A 12,880-nucleotide genomic window follows, 5' to 3' on the forward strand; every position below is an offset into this window, starting at 1 on the left:
CGGCATGACTACCATCGTCGGCGTGGGCAACTGGTCGGCCCAGGACCGGGGGGGCGATCATGCGGGGGCCCCCGCCGGGGCCCTGGATCCGCTTCTTGCGGCGCCTGCGGCGGGTGTGCAGGGTGGTGGTGGTGGACGAGCACAGGTCATCAAAGCTGTGTTGCGCCTGTCACACCACCCTGCACGCCCACCAGTACGTGCGGGTTTGCCGAGGTGAGGAGAAGCTGGTGGACGTGTGGGACACCAAGCGGTGCGGCAACCCGGCCTGCAAGGTCAACGTCGTCAACCGCGACGTGAATGGAGCGGCGAACATGCTCATGCTGACCAAGTGTTTTTTTGAGAATGCACTTCGTCACACAGCATTTGGTGGACCCCCTGCTTCCCCTTCTCCCGCCCTCCCACCCCCCCCACCCCTCTGGTTTGCCGATCGAGGCAACCAACTGCGCCAGTCAGATCCCGCTTGCGGGAAGCAGCTGTGCAACCGGCGCAAGCCCGGTAGCGGCATATCTTCGACTCGCTCGTAGCATATGTTCCAACACAGCACATCCTGCACTGTCAACGCCGCCGCACCCCTGTTGTGGGGGCGGGCTGGCCCCCACAACGGTGGACCGCTGTATATGACCTGAACTAGGAATCTTACAGACGAGACCCCGAATGCAGTGTGATGATCGGGTTTCGTAGGCGTCGCAAGGAGGCATGGACTCGGTGCAGAGCGGGAACAGGTGGAAAGTGGGGTAAGGGCCCGGTCAAGGGGAACCCCCACAACAACCCCTCTGCGGCTCAGGCTCCTCATCAGCCCAGGCCAGCACAGCTGCTCGCCAGGAGTTTGGCGACCTGCGGCTGGCGCAGGCCAGACAGCACGACTGTCGCTACGCTGCTCTGCAGCACCCGCTCCAGCTCCAGGATCAGCCTGCGGGAGGGCATCGAGTCGCCGGAGTGGGTCTCATACCCTCACAGGCAGGCCCCATGCCCTGTGGAACCCACCCCGAGATCAACCCATCGCCCCACACGGCCCCTCTCCACCGTGCCGCACCGTGCATCCACGGCTTTCACCCACGTCGCCAGCTGCGCATCCTCTCCGCCATCCGCTGAGTCCACCTGGCTCCAGCAGTTCATCACTGCCAGGTAGAGCTGCAGGGCCTGGCCGAGCCGCGCGGCAGACAGCAGGCCCGGTGCGCCGTTGACAGCGCACTCGTGGAACAGGGACAGCAGGTCTTGTGGGCTCAGGCCGGCGTCTGTCCCCACGCGCTCCAGCAGGTCCCTGTGGGAAGGGTGTTTCGCTCACGATGAACACCGCCCTTGTGGAGCACGGTGCCATGCTGGGGCGAGGGGTGCGGCGACCCAGGGGCACCCTCACCTCACAAAGTGGCTGGGCGAAGTCACCACGCTGATGAGGCGGACGAGGTGGGGGCGAGGATCGCGCCAGTCCAGCGCTGCCATCGCCCGCTCGTGGACGGCCTGCAGCACGGTCTGGACGCGGAGGAGCGCCGCCTCGCACTCCGAAGCATTCCTGACCCAGGCGAAGGGGAGGTTGATTTAGGAAGCCGCAGACCCGAGCACCCCTGCTCCGCGATGGGCCCTGCACCGCAAGCCCCGTCTGTGAGAAACCACGCACCTCTCGGCCGACATGAGGGCATGAGAGATGCCCCGCTCCGCCGACAGGGCCAGCTCCAAAGCAGCCTGCAGATCACCCTCAGCCACTGTGCAGGAGAGGGAGCAACTGACTCGAGGGAGGGTGGGGTGGCCTGGGAGGGCAGCATGGTTCATGTGGCCCCCAAACGACTCACATGTGCACTCAGCGTCCTTTAGGATGGCCAGGGAGGGGATGCTTGACCCGGGGGAAAAGCCACCTGGGGGTGCAGACTCTGGCACCAGGTCACTGCACAGTGGGCGGCGGGACTTAGGAGACCGTGTGACCCCCATAGTAAAAGCTCGCAGTGGCCCTGCAGCGCACCACACCAACTTTTCGCCGCGCACATGACTGCATGGAGGGCTCGTTTCAGAGCACCCAAGTCGTCAGGAATGTGTGAGAAGCCCTGCAGGGTCGCCTGTAGTCTTTGCGTTTCAGAGTGGACCTCCAACACATCTGAGCAGGAGATTGGGGTACAAACACAAGGTCGCCGACAAAAGTGGGTTAGCGTCCAGGCAATCAACCATGTGGTTTCCATCACATGCTCTCATCTGTGACGACTCTATCAGCACTCATGGCGTGCAAGCACCTGGAATAACGTCAGAAAAGAGGAGGCAGTGCTGCTGTAGGATTGATTGCAGGGCATCTGCAGGGGAGGTGATGGGTGGGTGCCGGGTCTTCGCTGGCCTTTCAGCTCAGTTCCTGAGTCGAGCTACCTCGCAGAGGTTCACACCAACCTGGTGTCGCTTGATTGCGTTGTTGTTCTATTCGTTGGAAAGGCATCATGCTTACGGGTTCCCCATGGCCTGGACGGGAAAGGTGTGAGGGACTCCGAGTGGAATAGTCAAGCTGCTACAGCCACGATCTCTTTACAAGTCCGAAAGTCGTCGTCCGCCCTGAGCAGCATCGGTGCTGGCCATAGCATGCACTTCGGCTCCTATTGAGATCGTTGTTCGACATGCACTAGTGTGACCTGTCTCCGATGGCATCCCTGCTACCCATGGGCCCCCCCCCGAGAACACCGCCAACCTGGCACTCGCCTGCTGTAACTTTTCCGACGTTCGTCCCCGGAAGGCTGCATCGTAACAGCAGCTTGTTCTTGAAACGAGGACTTACGTGGCCCTTGCTCCCTTCCACAAGACGCTCCACGCCCGTACTTATCACCTGAAACCTTGAGACTGCGGAACACCATGGCAAGCCGGTGTCTCAGGCTGGCTGCCCTCGTAAGGGCCAGCTGGACGGGACCTGCGGTGAGCTCTAGTGCGGCGCAAACCCAGGTGCGCGGTGCCTGAAAAGACGACACAATACGGTTACAGGGTGTTTACGATTGGAAAGGGATCATGGCTGCCTCTCCTTGAATTCCTGGGTTGCTCACACCCGTCGGTGCCACGCCCGCTGAAACTGAGTCACCCCAGCCAGAAGAATCCAGGGCGACCACAACTGCTCCATGTGCTCATCTTTTCGTGCAGACGTCCTTGGTGGCCTGCTCATACAAGCTAAGCCAGGCCTGGGGTAGCGCTGGGTTTGCCAGCACCGCTGTCACAGACCCAGACATCGAGCACGCGACCGGTCCCGAGAGGTGCGTCGGCACGGCCCGTGACTTGCCTCCGTCGGTGTGACTGCGCCGTCTCGATGAACATGCTTTGCGCAATCCTCGCTGCGCTGACGGCCGACGTTCGAGCTCGATCTTTGTGCACCCTGCAGGGAGGAGCTGGAGGCCAAGGCAAAGGGTGTCGAGAATCCGTGGCACGAGGCATGGTAGGTAAACGGGACGTCTTTCAGCTCAGCTGCATTGCGTGCCGTGTCACGCCATGTAAGCGGCAGCCCAGGCTACGCCTTCTTCAGCGCCTTCATGCTCACCGTTCTCGTGCGACATGGGTGCACGGCTGAGCATAGATCCTGACTGGTGGATCTGCTCCCTGCAGGTTGGATGCCCCATTCGGCACGGAGACCAACCCCGTAGAAGTGACCAGCGAGTTCTCAGAGCGCATTGTCGGAGTGGCAGACCCAGATGATGACTCCCTGGTGAGCGAATGGAACCAACGCGTGATCAACAGATGCGACAACACTTGATGCAGCCAGATTGGGGCCGTCAGCCTCTTGGTGATGCGAATGTCATCCAGGAGCAGCTTGCTGGAAACCTGCATATGTGCGACAAGGTGGCGCGGCGCACCCCCACCCCCCTCTCTCATGTCTTCTTCCCTGCCACGTGCAGGTCTGGTGGGGCACCGTGGAGGAAGGCCAGCCGCCCAAGCAGATCATCGAGGGCGGCGAATTCTTCGTCCTCAAGCGCCTGCCTTCCTCTGGTGGCCATCACTGATTGAGCTCCGTTCGCATCCCGCCAGGCCGTTGTCTTCCGCACCGCGTTGGCGTGCCGTAGAACCCAGCTGTGCAGCATGGCGACCGAGTCCCATTGTCTGCACGCATGCTCTGCCCCTCCCTGTGCCGGGTGCGTCTGCAGACCGAGCACCCTTGTACAGCTGTAATCACCCCCTTCTCGAGTGCTGGCACGGGCAGTGGGCAGCCAAGAGTGGGGACGGCTGGAGAGGGGGCCAATGGTGTGCCAGGCAGGGGTGAAGGTCCGAGACATGAGGGGCACGGGCTTGAGAGAGAGACCCAGCGACCCTAGCTCAGAGGGTGGCTCGGAGCAAGCCGTTATCTTGGAGCAGTAGGGAAACCCGAGACCGCGCGCCCGTGTCCTGGTGTTTGCCTGCAAGCACTGCCAGCGCGTCAGCTGCCAGAGATCCCGTGTCTCTGCGCCAGAAGCCGTCGATCCCTATGGCTCGGTCCTGGGTTCCCACTGAGGGCCGGGGCCCCACCTCCAAGACCACCTGCGATGAAGGGATGTGGGATGTGGGCTCAGCATGCGCAAGTGAAATGGACGCTTGCTACCATTGATGACTGTTGTTCTGGTTGCCACCTGTGGGAGTCTACTGCATGCATGGTTTCTTGAGAGACAAAGGAGCGACCTACATCTGAGTTATGTTCCAGGCTGTCCGCCCATTGGCATGCTGCACCCTCGAGGGCTGAGAGCCCCAGCACGGTGGTTTGCTGTGTGGAGTGTGACGAGAAGTGGAGTGGGTTTCATCATGCGATTGGCGACAGTGGCTGAGCATCTTCGCCACCCATTCAAGAGGCACAGGCCCCATCTCACAGTACCTGCTGACAGCCGGGCAGCGTCTGCAGGGCATGGAGGTACGAAGCCCAGGCAAGAGCATGGTCGAATGTGCCTGCCAGCAACTGCAAGATGGACGATCACATGCTGGTGAGGCTCGGTGGATGGGGAAAACGCTTGCTGAGCGCGCCACTGTGCAAGCTACCGAGCCCTGATGGGCGCAGGTGGGGCGTCGATGCAAGGCAGACACCTCTCACCGTGACGTCGTCGACAACCAGTACAAGGTGGCCGCTGGAGTCACGCAGGCCAGACACCAGGCTCAGCAGCGACATCTGCGGATTTGTTGCTGCGCCATCGCACCTCGAGCCCTGGGCCGCCCCTGGAGGCATCCCTTCAACCCCCCCCAGCACAGCCAGATAATCTACAATGTGCAACCTCTGTGCCTGCACAAGGGCCTGCACCCCAACTCCCGCTCGTCGGAGGAGTTGGGCCCACAAGGCTGGAGTCTGTCTAACGCACAAGAAAAGTACCGGTGGTGACGAGGCGTGGCTCAGGAACTGGCGAATCAGATGCAGAAGTACTGGGGTGGCGCACCCTGGGCCTGGGCTAGACACTAGGCACAGGTGTCGTGCAGCCATAGACGCTGTGCCTGCTGCTTGCATTATACCAGTCGCAAATTTGAGAAATCACTCGAGGGGACTTGGGGAATCGAAGGCCCGCCCCCGCTCATCTTCCCGTACCGACATCGGTGCGCTTCCGAATCGCAGACACCATGCATGCCGTGCTGCGCTCGGGGCCAGAGGTGAAGATAAGGCGCAAGTTTGGAGCCCGACGGGTGGCCTGGCATCGCAACCAAGACCAAATCCAAATTACACTCGCAAAGTACTTGTCGAACAACAGGTGGAGCGCAGTGGACGGAGTGCTCAGTCGTGTCAGGGAGCCATGGCTTCCGCCCTATCCTCTGCTCCGGCTTTCGCTTTCAAAACCAACGTGGGCCGACCGCGTGTGAGCATCAGCCGCCTCATCCAGTGCAAAGAGAGCCGAATCGGTGTCAAGGCGATCCCCGTTCCCAAGGGCGTGGATGTGAAGCTGGACGGCCACAACTTTGTCGTGAAGGTGGGCCTGGGCGAGGACATGCAAGGGAAGGCCCGCATTGGCTGAAGGTGTGACTACCCTCTCATCCATGAACCGTGTACCACGAATCCACGTCCACAGGGTCCCAAGGGCGAGCTCGCGCGGACTCTATCCACTCTCGTCACGGTGTCGAGGGTGAGCTGTGGCAAGCGTGTGTGGGGACTGCTGCGGTGGTGCTCTGCTCCCCACCCTCCAGGACCCTCTTCTCTCACCACTTCCTAGTGGCGCTGCAGGAGGAGAATGGTGACATTCGTCTGGTCCGTAATGTGGAGACGCGGGAGGCAGGTGCCCAACACGGTCTCGCCCGTGCGCTCCTGAACAACATGGTGGTGGGTGTGTCCACCGGCTTCACGCGCACGCTCATGCTTGTGGGAGTGGGTTACCGAGCCGCAGTCTCGGGGACGAAGCTGACGCTCAATCTGGGCTACTCCAAGCCGGTGGAGCTGGCTATTCCAGGCGGCGTGGAGGTAGGCATGTATGGGAGTGCTCTGCTGTGTATACATGCTGCCGGGGCGGGTCGGGGAGGATGTCCAAGCCCAATCCCCACCGCATCTGCCGGCAGGTGTCTGTGGTGAAGAACACCACCGTGAACATCCATGGCTACGACAAGGAGGTCGTCGGGCAGTTTGCCGCGACCATCAGGTAGGACTCCTGGGCCAGGCGGGGTGGGAAAGGGAGTGATGGCGAATTGTGTGGTTGAGAGTCGCTGGGTTGGAATGAGGGGGTGCCCCAGCTGGAACGGCTTGCATGGCTGCCACGTGCTCCATTCTGCTCCCTCAAGACCCTGCCTGCTACACCCCCATGCAGGGCCAAGCGGCCGCCGGAGCCGTACAAGGGCAAGGGCGTGCGCTACTCGGACGAGATCGTGCGGCGGAAGGAGGGGAAGAAGGGGAAGTGAGGTATCTGTCTGGTGCTGTCATGTTACAGTACGAGCCCATCGGCACGCGTGACACAGAGGTGCAGAGGTTGGGTGGTTGGTGTGCAATGCAAGAGGCTGCGAGGAAGGGGTGTGGACAGGCGGTGTGGGAAGCTGGATGTGGCAAGGAGGGGTCTGCGCCTCAAACCCCGCCGGCAGGGATCTGGACCGGCACCACGAGGGCGTCCAGCTCTTGCGCAGCGGCATCCACCTTGCGAGCCAGTGCCCTCTCCAGCAGGGTCCCGGCCCCCATGCCCGGGAAGTACTGACGCATGAGGCGCTGCACGGATGCAAGTGGGAGAGGTGGTGGAGCTGCCGAGCGGAGGCTGTGGCGGAAAGTGGTGTGTGCATGAGAGGGAGCAGTGCATGTGAGCACGCCATCTCCTCGCGCAGAGGCTTCGACTCGAATACATGTCTGAGATGGCGTAGCGACCATTCTGGTGCCCGGGTGTATACCGCTCATGTCAGCACCCGCCCTGCGTGCTCACTCGGTGACCCAGCGGCCGATGGCCATCAATTTTTGTGCATGCATGCAGCCCGCGAACAGACACCCCCTCTTCCCCTAACCTCTCGTGCCTCTCCCCGCTGCACCTTGTACTCCGTCTGCTGGGCGCTGAAGTGGTCCCGCTGGCGGCGCAGCGCTGCGATGGTCTGGGTCAGGTCGCTGCGCTCCTGCTCGGTGGCTCGGCGCTGCTCCTCCAGCCTGGCCCGCTCCTGCATGCATGTGAACGGGGGAAATCCTATGAGATGGGGGCTGGCCAGGAGTGGCAGCAGGGGTCTGGATGGCCTGGGACGTGCTTTCCACCTCGACCGGGTCCCAGCATGGCCGGTGCGCATGAGCACCACCGCAAGTTCCTTGGCCCCCTTACACCGCCGCCACCATCGCGCACATGCTGGCTGGCAGCCTCCGCAGCCGCCAGCCGGGTCTCGAGTTCCGTCTTCTCGGCCGCGGCCTGCAAGGGGCAGCAAAAGGGTGTGGTGCAGTTTGACATACACAACCTGAGCACCGCGAGTCATGCTGCCCTGTTCGACAGAGATGCCTGGAGCAAGGCCAGGAGGAGTTCAACGGCAAAATCCACAGTCGGCCGTCGGCACCGCCGCTGTGGCGACTCACATGGACCAGGGCGGCAGACAGCTCTTCCCCGCTTCTCTCCCGCGCCTCGGCCACCTCGCGCTCTGCGCCGCACAAGACGGCCTGCAGCTGCGCCAGCTCCCGCTCGCGCTCTGCGGCTATTTCCTGCAGCTCAGCGCTGGCCGCCAGGCCGACCTCCAGGCGCGCCGTCAGCGCCGCCTCGCGCGCCGCCGCGGCCTCGGCCAGCCGCTCCGCCTCCTCCCTCGCGGCGGCGAGGTCCGCGGCGGCGGCGGCCCGAGCCTCCCCAAGCGCCCGCTCCAGCTCGACGGTGCGCTGCTGCCACTCGGCGCGCGCGCTTTCCACCTGCGCCGACAGCGCCCCCCGGAGCTCGGCCTCCCGCGCGGCCGCCTGTTCGGCCTCGGCCTGGGCGACAGAGTGGTCTGCAGCCCTCTCCGCCTGGGCAGGCCACGGGGGATTGGGGGTAGGGGAGGCCTCAGCAAGGACAGGGAATGCGAGCGAGGTGGGGCCGCAAACTTTGTCAGGGACGCTGCCGAGGCGTGTAGGTGCGAGCGTGGCCCCACGCTCAGGATGCACACCCATCCCAGATGCACGACACCTTTCTTCCTCACCAGCAAACGATCTAGCTCCGCCTGCTTGGCAGCCAGCTCGCCGTCCAGCCCAGCCTGGCGCCCCTCCAGCGCCAGGCGGGCCGCCCCGGCGGTGGCGGCCGCCGCCATCGCGGCCGCCAGCTCTGCACGCAGCGCAGCCTCGCGCCGCTCCACCTCCACGCGCAGCGCAGCCTCCTCGCCCACCGCGCGTGCTGAGTCTTGCCTCACCGCCTCCAGCCGGGCGCCGGCCGCCTGCTCGGCCGCGGCGCTCGCCGCGGCCAGCCCCGCCAGCTGGGCGAGGAGCGCAGCCTCCCGCGCCGCAGCCGCGACCTCGGCCTCGGCCGCTGCTTGGCTGGCGGCGACCGATCGCCCCCGCACCTCCTCCAGCTCCCGGGCCTGGGCGCGGTCGCGCGCCTCCGCGGCCTCCAGGGCCGCCTGCGCCGCCCGCACCTGGGTGAGGAGGTCGGAGGCCCGGGCCTCCGCGGCCGCCTCCGCCTCCTGCCGCTCCGCCTCCTGGGCCGTGGCCCGGGCCCGCAGCGTGCTCAGCTCCCCCTCCACGCTCCCCTCCTGCAGGGTTCAATGGGGGGGTCCCGGGGTTGGCGTTCCTACCGGATGTTGTCAGGGGAGCAGCCATTGGTTGCAAGGCATGGTGTTGTTCCCAACCTCACTCAAGTCAAGACATGTCGCCGAGGCATACGCATGAGCGTGCCGATCCTCCGTTCTTCGATCCTAGCACCACCCCCGTCCCCTGACCCACCTTGTCCACACGGGCCCGCTCCCACTCCGTCTTGGCGGCCGCAAGCTGCGTCTGGTGGTCGTGCACCAGCCGGCGCATGTCGGCCTGGTGCAGCGCCTCCTGCGCCTGCGCGGTGGGCAGCGGGGCGCTGGGCATGCTGAGCGCACGCTCGGCGCTGGGCGGGCACGCACGCGGTAGACCACACACCGCCAAGGGTGCCCTCCCCAATCGCGCGTGCCTCACCATTCTGGAGGACCTGACAGCCGTCAGCATGCCCGTCAGCAGGGCCCTCTGGTCGCAGACCACCCCTCGCAGCAGGGCCGGCTCGTCACCGCCCCCCGCCGCCCCGTGCAGGCGGCGCTGGAGCAGGGACTGGCGCTGCGAGACCTCGTCGCACAGGGCCTCCAGGTCCATGCTCGGCATGGCTGGGCGGGCGAGGTGGGGTTGGGTGGGATGGGGGATGTGGTGTGGGGAAAAAGTGATGGTGAGGGATGGGTGCCTTGACAACCAGTCACGGCATCAGCTCCGAGGCAGCCATAGACCCGATTGCCTGCCTGCTCTCGGAGATGCGTGCAGAGGGCGTACACGCCACCCCAAACCTCCAAGCTTCGACAGCTCAATCCCTCAAACCCAGCTCACATGCGATGAACTCGTTGGACACGGCGCCAGAGGAGACCGCGGCATCTGCAGCGGCCTGGCGCTGTCGGGAGTTCACGAGCTCCTTGTACTCCGCCTGCGTCAGGACGGGGTGGGCGGCTTGCTCGACGGGTGGAGGGGAGGGCCCAAGCGCTCGGGTGCCGGGTCGTCGCATGCGCTGCACTCCGTGCCAGTCAAGTTGCGCACGTCTGGGGCCGGCGCATTACCTTCTGCTCCAGAAGGGGTGAAACCCCACCCCGCCCTGGCTAAAAATCAGGAGTTGCATGCCGGCCAGATGGTTGAAATCAGGCGACACGGACCTGGAGGGACAGCAGCGCTGACTTGACATCCTTGTTCTCCTTTTCCAGTGCTGCCTGCTTCTGTTCGTGAGCCGCTATGAGCGCCTGTGTGGAGCAGGGGAGGGGGAGGCTTCGGCGAGGCTCGCACGGAAGGAGACGGCGTGAGATGAAGGTGAGCGATGTGGTCCAGCAACACCGCTGGACGGAGACTGCAGCTGGCAGGGATGCCCTCTCGCCCTGGGCTGCGAGATTGCCCTGCATACCATATGTGACAAGAACACAGGGCTGCCGATGTCTGACGCCCCTCCACCCTCGTCACATACCTTGAGCCCTTCGTCGGACTTGACCACCCGGCCGGCGCCCACGGGACCGATCCCCAGCTGCTGGGTGACCTTGCCCGCCATGTCCAGCACCGCCTTCTCGCTCTTCCTCTTGTCCGCCAGGATGTGAGACAGCCTGGCGCGCGGGGCGATGGGGGATCAGGCTGGGGTCGGGCGGCATCTTCACCAAAGGGCGACTGCTGGCAAGGAACAGGCTGCGGCTGGGGTGCACCTGGGTGCCGCCAGCTCTGGCCGCCACCCTCCCACTATGCACACCGCCCCCCCCCCCCCACGATGTCATCCGCTTTCCACCCACTTCTCCTGGAGTCGCTCGTACTCCAGCTCCTTCCGCTTGGCTTCGTGCTGCAGCTGCACGACCCGTCGCTCGGCTCCCACCAGCTTGCGCCCGGCATCCTCGGCGCCCTGCTTGGCGGCTCGCAGGTCAGCCCTCAGCCCCTCCCCATCCGCCAGTTGCTGGGTGTGTGCATGGGGGCAGGGTGAGGTCATGCATGGGCCAATGGGGCATCTAGGACGCCGGGAATCAGTACTTTGGTGCAGGGTGTCTACTCCGGAGGACATCCCCACCATCACCTTCAGGCCATGCATGGCCCTTGCAAGTATTCGTTGCACTCAGGTCCTCACCACCCCCACCTTGCCAGTCAGCGCGGAGACCTCCCGTTCCTTGGCAGCCATGCGCATCTCCAGCCGCGCCTTCTCCTTCTCGGCTTGAGTGAGTTGGGATCGCGCCTTGAACACCTCTACCAGGAGCAGAAGGGGCGTGGTTCTCGGTGCATGGCTGCTCAGAATAGGTACCGTTAAGCCATGATGCGCTCCAGACCTCACCGCACACACGAGAGTGTGCAGTTCCGACTCCATCTCCTCCTTGTCCCCTCCCGATAGAAAACATCACCTTGTTTCAGATGCTCTCGGAAGGTGTGATCCCTCTGCTGCTGGGCCATCAGCCCGTAAATGATGTTGCAGGTGGCCGCCACATCGTCGGGATCGGTGGAAAGAAGGTTGAGCTCGTGCCCAAATCCTTGACCTGTGCGGGTCGGCGGTAAAAGAAGGGCGTCTAAGCACTGCCAGCAGAACAGATGCCCATGGGGAAAACCCGCCCACTCACGTACTCGCTAGGACAGATTTTAGGTATAGGATGCTGCTGACAATGGAGTCTGCAGAAGCAAACTTTGAGGACGGAGGAGGGGAGGGCACCTCGGCCTGGTTGGTGAGGACAGAGTGGATGTGAGTCGGGATCAGAGCGCTCTCGGGCCCAGCATAGCTCTACTACTCCACACCAACTTACTCCCAAGGCCGTTTCTTTTCCCATTTTGCGCTACGCGTGCGGTTGGGCTGTGCTCAAGCCAGATGGCGCATGCTGTCTCTGAGCCCAGCGTCCTGGTAGTGTCCGGCACTCGACTCCTCGCTCGACAGCGCTCGACAGTGTCAAGTACAGCGCTTGATATCCTTTTGGGAGTGGGAGAAAGTCTTCGTCGCCAGAGAAGCGACACCTGTTGGTGCACAGTTCGAATGGCGTGCTTTGTTCGGGAGAGAGCTTTGCCGACAGATGTTTCCCGCCAAAACATCAGGCAGACCCAGGAAGGGCCGCCTCCCGTGTGGCGAGTGCTATGTCCCTCCCGCCCCCAGCCCGACTCCTCCCCTTTCGCATCCGGTGTTGAGCCTGTCTGGTGGGTCCATAGCCCTTAAATATCCTTGCAGGTCAACTCGGCACAAACACAATGGTGAAGGTCGTCGCTGCTTACCTCCTGGCTGCCCTGGGCGGCAACGCCACCCCCTCCGCTGAGGACATCTCTAAGATCCTGTCCTCTGGTGAGAAACTCCTGAAACCCGGCTGTACCATGATGCTGTATGTTGAGGGAAGTCGGCGCATCTGCTCCTTGTCTCGTCGACGTGTCGACGACGAGCCCCTCACCCCCCCTTCCCCCGACCTCCTCGCAGTTGGGATCGAGGCCGACAGCGAGCGTGTCGCTACTCTGCTGAAGGAGGTTGACGGCAAGGACATCAACGAGGTCAGCTCATGAGCAGCGGCAGCATGATGGATTTAGCTTCGGGCAGGGAGCAGGGTCGAGTGTTGGTTGCTGGCGGGCTTGCAAATGCTCCACCATCTCCCCAAACATCGTCCTGCAGATCGTCGCGTCTGGTCTGTCCAAGCTGGCCTCCGTCCCCGCTGGTGGCGCTGCCCCCTCTGCCGGTGGCGCGTCCGCTGGTGCGGCTGCGGCCGAGGCACCCAAGGAGGAGGCCAAGAAGGAGGAGTCTGAGGAGGAGGATGCGGTGAGTGGCAATGCAATGCTCTGAGGGGTGCTGTGAAGTCTTTGGGAGAGTTTGTTGTTCACACTGGCTGCAGAGAGCAGTTTCCGCATATCCAACCTGGCAATGACATCTAATGCTACTACTCC

The 12,880-nt window shown here is 63.6% G+C and overlaps 7 protein-coding genes across 7 annotated transcripts; 4 read left to right on the plus strand and 3 right to left on the minus strand.

Moving 5' to 3' along the window:
- Positions 1 to 792: 792 nt before the first annotated feature.
- F751_0145 (hypothetical protein) lies at positions 793 to 1,923 on the minus strand (the record flags this gene model as incomplete). The annotated part of the gene is made up of 4 exons (XM_011401017.1): positions 793 to 910; positions 1,034 to 1,261; positions 1,358 to 1,510; positions 1,616 to 1,923. 4 exons carry the CDS (start codon positions 1,921 to 1,923, stop codon positions 793 to 795), a joined length of 807 nt encoding a protein of 268 aa, XP_011399319.1.
- On the plus strand, positions 1,573 to 1,809 carry F751_0146 (hypothetical protein; the record flags this gene model as incomplete). The annotated part of the gene is made up of 1 exon (XM_011401018.1): positions 1,573 to 1,809. One exon carries the CDS (start codon positions 1,573 to 1,575, stop codon positions 1,807 to 1,809), a length of 237 nt encoding a protein of 78 aa, XP_011399320.1.
- Positions 1,924 to 3,482: 1,559 nt separating the features above from the next.
- Positions 3,483 to 3,950, plus strand: F751_0147 (hypothetical protein; the record flags this gene model as incomplete). Its single annotated transcript, XM_011401019.1, has 3 exons — positions 3,483 to 3,508; positions 3,556 to 3,655; positions 3,846 to 3,950. The coding sequence occupies 3 exons, from the start codon at positions 3,483 to 3,485 to the stop codon at positions 3,948 to 3,950; spliced, it is 231 nt and encodes a 76-aa protein (XP_011399321.1).
- A 1,737-nt stretch (positions 3,951 to 5,687) lies between these two features.
- Positions 5,688 to 6,777, plus strand: F751_0148 (50S ribosomal protein L6, chloroplastic; the record flags this gene model as incomplete). Its single annotated transcript, XM_011401020.1, has 5 exons — positions 5,688 to 5,861; positions 5,961 to 6,014; positions 6,113 to 6,346; positions 6,442 to 6,521; positions 6,687 to 6,777. The coding sequence occupies 5 exons, from the start codon at positions 5,688 to 5,690 to the stop codon at positions 6,775 to 6,777; spliced, it is 633 nt and encodes a 210-aa protein (XP_011399322.1).
- A 160-nt stretch (positions 6,778 to 6,937) lies between these two features.
- On the minus strand, positions 6,938 to 9,625 carry F751_0149 (hypothetical protein; the record flags this gene model as incomplete). Its single annotated transcript, XM_011401021.1, has 8 exons — positions 6,938 to 7,075; positions 7,363 to 7,509; positions 7,665 to 7,748; positions 7,910 to 8,062; positions 8,231 to 8,323; positions 8,854 to 9,042; positions 9,233 to 9,337; positions 9,455 to 9,625. The coding sequence occupies 8 exons, from the start codon at positions 9,623 to 9,625 to the stop codon at positions 6,938 to 6,940; spliced, it is 1,080 nt and encodes a 359-aa protein (XP_011399323.1).
- A 202-nt stretch (positions 9,626 to 9,827) lies between these two features.
- F751_0150 (Afadin- and alpha-actinin-binding protein) lies at positions 9,828 to 11,793 on the minus strand (the record flags this gene model as incomplete). The annotated part of the gene is made up of 7 exons (XM_011401022.1): positions 9,828 to 9,944; positions 10,168 to 10,251; positions 10,470 to 10,602; positions 10,783 to 10,940; positions 11,118 to 11,224; positions 11,377 to 11,508; positions 11,766 to 11,793. 7 exons carry the CDS (start codon positions 11,791 to 11,793, stop codon positions 9,828 to 9,830), a joined length of 759 nt encoding a protein of 252 aa, XP_011399324.1.
- A 409-nt stretch (positions 11,794 to 12,202) lies between these two features.
- F751_0151 (60S acidic ribosomal protein P2) lies at positions 12,203 to 12,779 on the plus strand (the record flags this gene model as incomplete). The annotated part of the gene is made up of 3 exons (XM_011401023.1): positions 12,203 to 12,293; positions 12,423 to 12,493; positions 12,612 to 12,779. 3 exons carry the CDS (start codon positions 12,203 to 12,205, stop codon positions 12,777 to 12,779), a joined length of 330 nt encoding a protein of 109 aa, XP_011399325.1.
- Between the last annotated feature and the right edge of the window lie 101 nt (positions 12,780 to 12,880).

Source organism: Auxenochlorella protothecoides (assembly GCF_000733215.1).
Source record: "Auxenochlorella protothecoides strain 0710 contig706, whole genome shotgun sequence".
Taxonomy (NCBI): domain Eukaryota; kingdom Viridiplantae; phylum Chlorophyta; class Trebouxiophyceae; order Chlorellales; family Chlorellaceae; genus Auxenochlorella; species Auxenochlorella protothecoides.